The sequence below is a fragment of the Hibiscus syriacus genome, unplaced genomic scaffold (assembly GCF_006381635.1).
Source record: "Hibiscus syriacus cultivar Baekdansim isolate YM2019G1 unplaced genomic scaffold, ASM638163v2 tig00112813_pilon, whole genome shotgun sequence".
Taxonomy (NCBI): domain Eukaryota; kingdom Viridiplantae; phylum Streptophyta; class Magnoliopsida; order Malvales; family Malvaceae; genus Hibiscus; species Hibiscus syriacus.
The window spans coordinates 217,923-229,652 of NW_024063407.1; the positions used below are offsets into that span (position 1 = coordinate 217,923).

Sequence of the window (11,730 nt, forward strand, 5' to 3'; positions counted from 1 at the left end):
ATTTTTTGTGTTTTTACTTAGAAATCAGTGTTTAACGCTTTAAGCTCAACCCTTGTTAAGTTTGTTAACTTAGTTTTGCGTATTTTCTTGTACTGATTATGGGACAACCCCGGCGACTGATTTGTATTTATTGTCCATCATTATACTGCTCCCTGGGATCTTACTCATCCCCTTCTTGTCTACTTCCCTAGTCTTGGTTTTCTTCTCCCAGTGAGAGACATCTTGGCGTAATTCGCATCTATGCTCGAGTTCTCCATTTGTACGGCAAACATTTACCAGTTTTTGGGGTCAATAGGCATTTACTTAAACTCCAGTGCCTCACTTACTCGTCTAGCCATACACAACATATCCATCTTGCATCCTTAGTGTTCAATTTTAGGCAATTTCCTCATCAAATCAAAATATTCCTTTCTCAACAGATCCATAATAACTACAAGCAGAGAGCAATCCACGACCATGCATGGCTAAACCAACAAGGACACAGGTCCAGGAAACAGTCCTAATCTCATTCATGGGTCATTCAATGTCAATTGGTCGTTTAAGATTTTTGATTTTACAATTAAAATTTTTGATATTATCAAATCTTTAAATTGATTATATAAATTTGTTTTAAAGATCAGTCAATAAATATTTTATGTTTTATATGAATATTTATTTTATTATAAGATTAAAAAAAATTATGAGAGTTTCAGGGCAATATCACTTGACAATACAAAATTAATTATTGAAGATTCTAATTAATTGTGTAATAAAATCTCTGAAAATATACAATTTTTTTAAGCATTCATCCTTTTTTTGAAGATCATGTATATTATATAACAAGAATTTCAAGTTCACATAATAAAGTCAATTAAAGATATTGAAGTATCAAAATGGTTGTGCGAGTTACTCGTAGTTTTAATGATTTTTTCTGATTTTGATGACAAAATTGTAATTCCTATAAAAGTTTTAGTGACTGGTTGTGCGAGTTACTCGTAGTTTTAAAAGGATGAGCACTGTTAGAATTCCCAACTTGCGTACCGTGACCTGGGCATTTGACCAATGGATTGAGGCCCAAAAACTCTAGAAATTGAGTGAATCCATGATTTGAACCAGAAAACTATGTATTCCTCCATTTGTATATACTAACAGCAATGGAGGTGAGTTCTGATCTGTATCTACCGCTCACAGTTCCGTAGAGAGTGGAATGATGGCAGGTGTTGGGAAATGCTTACTCGTTACTGGCCCTCCCGTAAGTAATGCTAATGCTTTCACTTTTTACTGTAAAAATTATGAATGATTTCTCGTTTTTTGCAATATTCAGAAATTTGAAATTGGGATTATTAAACGTGCAGGGTGTTGGTAAAACCACTCTGATTATGAGAATATGCGAAAGCCTGAAGCTCTCTAATCCCAACATCAAGCTTCAGGGTTTCTACTCTCAAGAGATTCGACAAGGAGGTGAGAGGGTTGGATTTGAAGTCGTCACTTTGGATGGTCGCAGAGGTCAACTCGCCAGCTCCGCCATTTCCAGGTTTTCCCCTCAACTTTTGATTTATTCCTTACTTTAGTAATGTAGGGTTAGTGGAAGCAAATGCAGTGCTTGCCGCAATCAAATTTTAGCTGGAATGTAGATTGACAAATGTTATAATAGAGACTGATTCTTACTCGTGGTGTCAAAAATGAATAAGGAAGGGCAGAATTTTTTAGGGTTTGTGATTGGTCCTAGAGGAAGCACATGCCTAAAATAATCGGTTTGTCCATGTTCGAGTTTTGCTTTGTGAATGTTTGACAATCAGGTTGCTCATAGCTTATCTGGTTTTCGGAATTGATTGTAATGATTCTGACTATGAAGTAATAATAAAGTTTATTTTATTATCGAAAAAAGGAGTTCGGCTAAATCTCTCTTTGCTATTGATGTTTGACAGTCCTGAAGCACACCGGTGGCCGGCTGTTGGGAAATACAGAGTGGATATAGCATGGTTTGAATCATTGGTATTGCCTGAATTGAAGGTGGCTGCTTGCTTAACACAAACTCTTATTGCTCGATGCTTTGTGGGTTTTATGATTGATGCTCCTTTGATCCTTATTCCCCTCCCGCTTATCCATAAAATCATCTTTCTCGATAATTTTTTCATCTTTATATGTCAAACTAATATTGTAATGTCCTTTTATGGTCTAATCTGTTGGCTTCGGAACTTGGCGTTAACTGTTTTAAGTTATGCATGGGCATGCTCATTTCATTTGTGTCTATAAAAAAATTGTTTGAAGGCTAAACTATGCTGTTTGTTATCAGATCAGAGAAGATACCGATCTCTTCATTATTGATGAAGTCGGTAAAATGGAGTTGTTCAGTTCATACTTCTTTCCAGCCATTCTAAATATTCTTCAATCTAATATTCCTCTTCTCGCCACTGTCCCAATACCAAAGTTCGGCAAAGATTTACCTGCAGGTAAATATTTCTGTAGTGATTGTGTACCTCTTCTTTTTTTTGATCATGTTCCCACTTAATTTGATATAAAACCATAAAAGACTGGGACTGTTATTATTGTTTAAGTAATCTCCTAGACTTTGCTAGTAGAATCTGCATCCCTTTTGTTTTTCATGGCTAAATTTGTATAGCTCTGTGTAAAATTGTGCAGTTGTATGGTTGAAGAATCATCCAGGTGCAACCATTTTCACTTTGGATAAAAGCAACAGGGATGCGACAAAAGAGCAAATCTACTCTCAGTTGGTCGGTATGCTTCATAAACCTTAGATAATGGAGTAGGCTACAGATTAAAACTTGTCTTTGATGATGTATCCGGTTCATCCTATGAGTAATGGATAGTATGCCATGTATTGAACCTTTTTTTAATCTTTTTTGCACACTTCATGTTTGCTTGCTTTCGCTTGAGATATACAATTCTTTTTTACTCTCCGATTGATTTCTTCAGCTCTATATTCTGTATTTTCCTATATGGAGTATATATTAATATATTATGCTTTTCAACACATTTTTAGTTGCTGTCTTGGCTTTAGGAAGATGAAGGGAAACATAGTGGATATGCATTCGTGCAGTCTAGTCATCATTGCATAATCGTGAAGCTTGCTTTCTGCCATTTTAGCCTAAACTGGTATTTATTCTGTCTTGGTAAAAAATGGGGTATTTTCTAAACCTGTATGATCACAAATCATCCATCCAAATTTCCTGACCATTTTGTTCCTGGTGCTAGGAAGATGGAACTGCAAAGCACATTTTGTGGTGTTCATCTTCTATCATAACCAAGATCTATGGCATCACATATGACTAAACCAAATTTTGTTCTTTTTTGTGGTGTTACTCATTACTCGCATCTTCCCGGAAGCTCCTCCCGTTCTTGCTGGTGGTGGTTTGGGGGGTTGGCGCACTTGAGAGAGAGGTGTTGAACTATTGGTATCGCAATTCATAATTTTAAATTATAGGGTTACGTATATAAATGGTCACTAAAGTCTATTAAAATGATCCTTTTGGTTATTGAAGTTTTGGAAGTTATAAAATGCTCATTAAAGTTATAAAAATTTAATTGTAATATTGACGTGTCCTCATAAGTTACATGTCAACATTGGAAAATAAAAAATATCATATCAATATTATCGTTAAAAACTTAACGGTGAATAATCAAAATTTAACATAAGGTCTGATTTAAAAAAAAGTAGTAGTTGTGCGACCAAAGTAGAAATAAGTAATAAGTGGGTGACCAAATAGGAAATTTACCCAAAACATTAAGTAACAAGAAATACTGCATAATTAGCGCTTACAATTTGATTTAATTAATAATGTTTAGTGTCGAAGAAAACAACTACTATTATTCACAATCCTCCAACACCATTAGTAATCTAGGGCTTTGCTTAAGCCTTGCACAATATATATAATATCACATATGTCTGTATTATATTATTATTTATTGTAGTATCATTTCATTTGCGGGTGGGACCACCGGTGGGCTACCCCTCCAATCAAATCTGTGTTTTAATTGTTTCCAACTTTTTTCTTTTTTTGAAATAAAGAAAGAGCTTAGCTCCAGTTACAAGACAACTGATCGTCTACGACTAATCTCATGGGAATCGTCATGAAATGCTTGCAGAAATAGTGACGACCTCCGAGGAGAGTAACAAGGAAATGTATTATTTAAGTAAAGGAGTCGTATTATAAATATGTATTTAATACAATATTAGTGTATAAATCTATATATAAGTGTATAAATCTATATATATAAGTGAATTAAATATTATCTTTTATGTAGGGATGGACATGAGTCGGGTTGAGTCGGATTTTTGGTCCACCCAACCCGACCCGAGAACAATGACTCCTCCACCCGAGATCTGAACCGACCCGCATGAAACAATATTTCACCCGACCCGAACTCGGACCGATATATAACTTAAAAACCCGACCCTAAATAATAAAAAAATATTATTTTTATTAAAAAAAACAGTGATTTAATTGAAAAAATAATATAGAGAGGTATTATTGTAATTATACTTAAATATATAAGGTAAAATTATATTTTTTTTCGGATCGGGTCGAGTTATATATTTTCACCCTAAACCCGAATCTGATCCGACCCGAACATCATATTTAAAAAATCTGACCAGACCCGAACTTGAATTTTTTTAAAAATTTCGACCCGACCGAGTCGGGTCGAAACCCTTCGAATTCGGTTCTCATGCCCATCCCTACTTTTACGTAGTAAATGGAATATTAATTCTTCTATATTTATAAATATAACTAAATTAGTAAATGACTTGAAGGAAACAAAACTCTGATTCTCTTTCAATATATGGATGGAATAATATTTATATCATTAGTCTTTATGTTATTCATAAATTATAAATTTAATCTTTATAATTTAATTTGATTTATTTTTAATGCTTATACTTTTAAATTTCAATATTAATCCATGTAATTTGATTAGTGGATCCGAAGATACACGAGTATCTAGTCTATTTTTCTTTAGATTTGGATATTACAAATTTTAATAGTATTAAAATTTAGATGCCAAAACTACTATAGGCAGTAGATGCGGATGCACCCTTAGATATCCATTATCTAAATATATATTATTTATACGGAAATAGATTAAATATATGTATCTAACTTTATATTGTCAAATGAAGAACACATTTGGATTCGATTTTGATGAATCTAAATTATTATAGATTCAAATATTTAATGGATAATAATATTTATTTCACATTTAAATTTAAATAGTAAAATTTATATAATTTGTAAATAAAACATATTTTGATTTACAAGTTTTCATATTTAAATTAGATAATTTAAAAAATTAGATATCTAACCTACTACAATTCCTATGACTTAAACAATATAAGAAAACATGATATCAAGTTAGAGTATAGAGATTATATTTATAACTTACATATAGTACATACACTAATTTAAGAATTTAACCTAAATTTTAACGGTATAAGATAAAGAAAAAGTCCAAGTCAAAGTAAAAGAAGAAGAAAAAACCAGCCTTTTTCCTAACAGACCCGGGATGTGTATTAAGCACCGTCAATGGCCAACATCCAACAATTTCTTGTCTCTGTTTGTCCATTTCTACGCTACTTTTCAAAGTTTCTCCTTTCACCTTTTCTTTTTTCGTCTTTTATTTTTCTGTTCTCTTGCTTTGGCGAGCACGAGCAACCACTTGACTTTCCTTTCCTCCAAACAAAGACATGACAGAGAAATCAAGATAGACTTCTCATGAAACTAGTGAATATTAAAAGAAAAAAAACCATGACAATGGAATGGGAAGGCCATCAAGAGAATGAAACCCACAGAGATATCGTGAATGTAAATGTGAACAATGGTGGATTGATGTATGTGAAAGTGATGACCGATGAGCAGTTGGAGACTCTCAGGAACCAAATTGCTGTTTATGCCTCCATTTGTGAGCAGCTCGTTGAGATGCATAAGAACCTCACCGCCCAGCAAGATCTTGCAGGCCTCTCTCCTTATATGCTTTCATTGTGTCTTTCATTTATGGCTTCTCTCATTTCATATCATGCTCCTTTTCTCTTTCTTTTTGTCATTATCTAAAAGGGTATTGCTCAAAGGTCTTTTTTTATCAACATGGGTCTTGTTACTGATTTGAATGAGTTAAAAATACCCATTTAATGCTTTGTTTGTGAAGAACAATGATTCTTTTTTTTTAATTATCTAAATTCTTCAGATATTCTTAGCTAGATTATTTGTTTGTGTTGTATGTGACGAAACAAAATACCTGATGATGTTGTTAAACTCAGATACTTGATATTGTTTGTTGTGGCTGAAACAATAATCCCTCTTGCAGGTGATAGGCTGGGGAACCTCTATTGTGACCCTTTAATGGCGTCTGGTGGGCACAAAATTACCGCTAGGCAGCGGTGGACTCCGACACCTGTGCAGCTTCAGATTCTGGAACGTATCTTTGATCAGGGGACTGGAACTCCGAGCAAGCAAAAGATCAAAGAGATAGCCTCGGAACTGAAGCAGCATGGCCAAGTTTCTGAATCAAATGTCTATAACTGGTTCCAAAACAGACGGGCTCGGTCTAAGAGGAAGCAACTGGGGTCATCATCCAAAAATGCTGAATCAGAACAGGAGACCGAAGTCGAGTCACCGAATGAGACGAAGACGACGAAGCCTAAGAATCTTCTCTCTCAGCACAACCCTGCACTTAGAGTTCAAGAACTGTGCTTCCCAAACCCTGAGATATCCTCTGAATTGCATTTCTTGAGTGTAATGTCCAATCCAAATGCATACAACGGTAAGCATATTCTTTTCAGGAAGGTGTCCTACAATCGATAATTTGGAAAATCTAAACGATCACATCCCTGTAATTGATGCAGTAGATGATCATTTGTCTGGAAAAATGGGAATTCCGGGGACTTACGACATTTACGACCAGGCGGAAGATTACGGCATGGCAGGGTGAGACATTACAGTCAGGTTGAGCAAACATGGCGTCCAAGACTCTGGTTGTTGGACCTGTGGAGACGAAAGAATTCGGTTTAATCATGGAACAATAGCATGCTTAACATAGTAAAGCTAATTACTTCCTAGTATGATTGTGCCATTGTGATTTGACTTTGTTTTCTTGGTTGTTTCGTTAATAGGAGGAAACCCATGAATGTTTTGGCGAGTTCTTCCTTGAAATTATGATCGTGCTTGATTTTGTTGGATTGTTACACTATGGACATTTTAACACATATTGGCCGGTCTTAATCCGAAATCAGTATACACTTTTCTTTATTAGTCTAGGATCGATTAGAACGTAGTATTTGATCGTAATTTTCTATATCAATTGATAATAAATGCTTACCGAACGAAATTTAAATTTATAATTTCTAAAGTGTTATAATATTAATATTATCAACTTAATTAAGATTCATTCGATTACATAAATTAATATTCAACTTATAAAGTTTTGGAAGATTTTAATTGAAAAAAATGGAAATGTAAATCCAAAAATCTTAAATTGAATCAAGCTTATATATTTCCCATTCACTTCTCCCTCTCCTTCTCATTCCTCTCCCTCCTTTGGCTCGGAAACCTTTTTTTTTCTTTCCAGAACCTTGAAATACCATTTCTCCCTTTTGGTATTTCAAATTCCCCCACGCAAAAGCAAACCCTAACTATCATCTTCTCAGCTCTATCTCTCTCTACAATCCTAAAACAAAACACTTTCTTTCTTTTCCGGATATACACATGTAACCAGGTACTCGATCAAAATTCAATCATTTTTCATTCCCTCTTTGTTTTTTTTTTTTTAATTTCTCATCGTTTTCATTATCATTACATCATAACCATTCCTTTACAGTCTCAGAATTTACGTTGTTTTAATCGCTCAGCCCTCCTCTTTCAATTTTGCTATTCATTTTAATTGCAAGATCATCTAATTTTCCATTGGTTTTTACTGGTAATTCTACAACAGAATCTGCAGATAGGGTTTTTAAGTCTTTCATTCTTTATGTCGTTTACGACGGTTGAAACATCTTTCAATGATCACCTGTTTGCATTATGCTATTTCCAAACTGGGGTTTTTTTATGTGAGATTCCTTTTATTTGTTATTTTGCCATGTGATTCAGATTTTCCTTTTGGGTTCTGTTTAGCATTTAACACTGAATCTATGATTGTTGATGTTAATAGAATCGATGTGAATTGGAGCGGTTGGATTCTCCTTGTAAAGAATTTACTCACTCTTTGGTGCTTCGGGTTATAATAAGCTGGATTTTATGGATACTAACGTTTGTGACATCAATCACTTGGATGCCGATGTCCTTTTGCCTCCTCGGAAGCGCCTGTTAGCGGGTTTTAAGAATCGGGCTTCGAATGCAAGTGGTGCTTCAGATCAGCCAATAGCTGCTTCTTCAACTTCATCTCCTTCACCACCTTCACCATCATCTGCTACTTCATCAAGTGATGTTGATGCTCATCTTAATAACTTATTGAGTTCACGTTTCAATAACCCTAACCTTTCTCCAGAGGAGATTTATGAGGCCTCGAGAGCAGCTGCTATTGCTGCTGCTAAGGCTGCTGAAGCTGCCCAAGCTGCAGCAGAGGAGAAGGCTGCAATTGCAGCTAAAGCTATCGCTGCAGCTAAGAGTGCATTGGACATGGTAGCAACATTTTATGAAGATGCTGGCAGTAAGGATAAATACCTCAAAAAGAATAAGCTCAAGAAGCATGTCCCAGTTCAAGTTTTATACAAAAAACACCAACCAATTGAGAATTCTAGGATAGATGAAGATTTAGCCCAAAGGTTACACCGGGCAATCAATAGTTCTCCTAGAATCTCAAAAGATTCGCCAATATCTGAATGTAAAGGTCATCAACAGAAAAGGCCTAAGAGCTTGCCAACTCTGGACAGCACAAAGGTTCCCAATGGGGGTATTGTGTTGAGAGGAAGCCCGCCTTCTACCTGCAATGGAGTTAGGATGGCAGCCGAGATTGATTCTGATGACTTGGTTAAGGAGCATGTAAAGGTAGCCAATTACGAAACATCATGGCAGTCGGTGTTGGATAATGGTGAAGCAGAATCAAAGGAAAAAGCTTGCAAAGATACGTATTCTTCTGGTAAAAAAGAGGGGAAGAGTGAAGCTAAAGAAGTTGCCATTGAGCATTTGTTCCTATAGGGATAGAGTGAATGCCAAGAAAGATATGATTACTAAGAACTCTCCGTTGATGGACAAGAACATGGGTAATCCCGACTGCTGTTGTTAATCCTGTGTTTTTCTCTGGAACCTTTGCTAATGCTGACGGTTTTATTTCTATTTAAGGTACACCAATGTGGAAATGCCAGGATTTCAAGGCCCCTGCATGTATCGAACAAAAGAAAGTCACACAATTGTAAAGTTCGGTTCCGTTCCCATAGCAGGTAACTTCAATGTCGGAGAGACAATAGTTGAGGTAGGATTCGCACGAGTTTTACTCCACTTTATTTTTTGTTTGCTCATCTTTGGTTTTGCAAGGAAGTTGAATTTGACAGAGTGTACATTTGAATGTTTCAATTGCTTGCCTCTAAACTAGAATAACACCAATAATTGAATACGAGATAAAGATGAGTGCAATGGAATAAATGTTAGATAGTTCTTTCCCTGTTAACTTTTTCATATCATCCTTCTGGGATGATCCATGGATGATGGATGTACTAAAACTTGAATGCCTTTGTAATGCTTTTCCAGCAATTGAATTATATTATTTTGTTCTCCATTTTATCTATTTTCTTAAACGGTTCTCATTTGATTTAAGGTATGAGATCCCGTATTGCTGTTTACTCGATGACGCCACACATACTCGAATTCACTAGACGCAACTGGTACCTCAGTTTCAAGTACGCACCACGCGAATGCAACAGGGTGGTGGATGGATTGGTTGCTTTAGCTTGGTCGCGGGACGTAGGCATCTACGTTCTTCCTGAACCTCCTATAGAAATATCTGAGTTTTACAGTAGGGTTAGGAACAGCAGTACACTGCTGAATACTGCTGGATAGTTATGCTTTAGTTTCTTCTTCCATTCAATAAAAAAAAACTTTTCTACATTCCATGTTAAGAAGATGTGTCTAGTTTAAATACCAAATATATATTTAAGTATTAAAATTTTAAATGATTCACATCACTTCTGTCCTTAAAGATTTTGGCGAAATGACAAAAATAAATTATGACTGAGATTAATAATAAAAATTAAAAAAAATGAAAACATAAACTATTCTTAGTTTTAAAAGTTTTTGTCTTAATTATTAAATTTAGTTAATTTAATTACGCCATATAAGTGAATTATATATATATATATATCATCAAATTGAAGCTTGAAATGGAAGGAGGCTCTGATTTATTGGCTGGAAAATGACTATCCAAAACCAAAATTACTCGGGCAGACGGTTATATAATATATATCAAATATCAACAGCGTTGCTTACAACTTAATCCAACGGAAATGGTAATTACATTTTTAAAAAGGAAAATGGTAATTAGTTTATGCGTAAAGTACACAAATGGTCCCTCAAACTATATGATATTGTTTTGTTGAGTCCCTTGACTATTAAAAGTTACAAAATGATTCCTCGACTATTCAGTATGTTTCAAACTCGTCATTTTCTATTAAAAAACTAACGATCGTCTGAGCTAGATGTTAACATGTTGATTGAGATATGATAGTCGTTTGAGATTATGATATCATATTTTATCATATCTCGGCCAGCAAGTTAACATCCAGTTCAGATTGCTGTTAATTTTTTAACGAAAAATGACGAGTTTGGAATATAATGAATAATTGAGTACCATTTTATAACTTTTAATAGTAGAGTGACTCGACAAAATAACTCCCAATAGTCGATGGATAATTTTGATAATTTTTAATAGTCGAAAGACTCAACAAAACAATATCTTATAGTCAGAGAACAATTTGTGTACTTTACTCATAGTTTATTTAGTTGGTTAAGTATCTTAGATATCTTTTCAAAAGTATTTATTAGAGAATAAATAATTTTTAAAGCAAATAAAAACCACTAATTATATTAAAATAGAAAAAATTAAAATTACAATAACAATTTACAATTATAAGTGTAAATTAAACATATAATTAGGACATTTTTTATAATCATATACACGAAACTAGCCAATAAAGATCATATAAGAAAAAAGTTAAAAACTCATAAAAAATCCAAACAAAATAAATATGTGAATAAATCTGATTGCATCGATAAACGAACCACAACAATGGATTAAACTATTGAAAGATCACCTACATTTGCAAATTAAAGTTGAGTATCGTGAGAAAATTATCTCTGAACGCAAACCACATATTCAAATTCATCCGGGTCCAAAGCAAACAGACCGACATGATAATAAATAAATGTCATCTTATTAGTCGAGACGATGTCAAATCTAGTCTTAATAAATTAAACGATAAGATCAACTAAACAATGATAAAAAGACTAAAACGTGTCAAAGACGGACGAAAACGTATCATAAAGATATAATTTTTTAAAATTAAAAAGAATAAAAAATCAAATATATAACATAAAAAAATAAAACAATGAATACTTACTAAGGACGATTAATACTAATACTAATACTAATATCACGGTCAGCCAAACAAAACAGAAATAAAAGCAAACGACGCAAGTCTAAAGAAAAAGAAAAACTAGGGCAAAACCCCTATTTATTTACAGGGGAATATATTAGTGTTGATTTCATAACTTAGTGAAAGCAAATGCTTTTTTAATTAAGCTAAAGTCG

At 34.1% G+C, this 11,730-nt stretch overlaps 3 protein-coding genes across 3 annotated transcripts; all 3 read left to right on the forward strand.

Annotated features, from left to right (window-relative positions):
• Positions 1–1,050: 1,050 nt before the first annotated feature.
• LOC120183798 (cancer-related nucleoside-triphosphatase-like) lies at positions 1,051–2,826 on the forward strand. Its single transcript, XM_039188426.1, has 5 exons — positions 1,051–1,231; positions 1,335–1,513; positions 1,908–1,992; positions 2,276–2,432; positions 2,623–2,826. Exons 1-5 carry the CDS (start codon positions 1,187–1,189, stop codon positions 2,736–2,738), a joined length of 582 nt encoding a protein of 193 aa, XP_039044357.1. The 5' UTR covers positions 1,051–1,186; the 3' UTR covers positions 2,739–2,826.
• A 2,795-nt stretch (positions 2,827–5,621) lies between these two features.
• LOC120183821 (WUSCHEL-related homeobox 13-like) lies at positions 5,622–7,165 on the forward strand. The gene is made up of 3 exons (XM_039188440.1): positions 5,622–5,952; positions 6,301–6,756; positions 6,839–7,165. Exons 1-3 carry the CDS (start codon positions 5,712–5,714, stop codon positions 6,922–6,924), a joined length of 783 nt encoding a protein of 260 aa, XP_039044371.1. The 5' UTR covers positions 5,622–5,711; the 3' UTR covers positions 6,925–7,165.
• Positions 7,166–7,526: 361 nt separating this feature from the next.
• LOC120183820 lies at positions 7,527–9,908 on the forward strand. The gene is made up of 4 exons (XM_039188439.1): positions 7,527–7,707; positions 8,140–9,190; positions 9,270–9,399; positions 9,742–9,908. Exon 2 carries the CDS (start codon positions 8,226–8,228, stop codon positions 9,123–9,125), a length of 900 nt encoding a protein of 299 aa, XP_039044370.1. The 5' UTR covers positions 7,527–7,707; positions 8,140–8,225; the 3' UTR covers positions 9,126–9,190; positions 9,270–9,399; positions 9,742–9,908.
• Positions 9,909–11,730: the final 1,822 nt, after the last annotated feature.

What these genes read in the sequence shown, in the direction of transcription:
- LOC120183821 (XM_039188440.1), top strand. Translation starts at nt 5,712, where the DNA reads ATGAAACTAGTGAATATTAAAAGAAAAAAAACCATGACAATGGAATGG. An exon ending in CGCCCAGCAAGATCTTGCAG is followed by an intron (nt 5,953 to 6,300) that starts GCCTCTCTCCTT and finishes TCCCTCTTGCAG; the next exon opens with GTGATAGGCTGGGGAACCTC. An exon ending in CAATCCAAATGCATACAACG is followed by an intron (nt 6,757 to 6,838) that starts GTAAGCATATTC and finishes TAATTGATGCAG; the next exon opens with TAGATGATCATTTGTCTGGA.
- LOC120183820 (XM_039188439.1), top strand. Translation starts at nt 8,226, where the DNA reads ATGGATACTAACGTTTGTGACATCAATCACTTGGATGCCGATGTCCTT.
- LOC120183798 (XM_039188426.1), top strand. Translation starts at nt 1,187, where the DNA reads ATGATGGCAGGTGTTGGGAAATGCTTACTCGTTACTGGCCCTCCC. An exon ending in TGGTATTGCCTGAATTGAAG is followed by an intron (nt 1,993 to 2,275) that starts GTGGCTGCTTGC and finishes GTTTGTTATCAG; the next exon opens with ATCAGAGAAGATACCGATCT. An exon ending in CGGCAAAGATTTACCTGCAG is followed by an intron (nt 2,433 to 2,622) that starts GTAAATATTTCT and finishes AAAATTGTGCAG; the next exon opens with TTGTATGGTTGAAGAATCAT.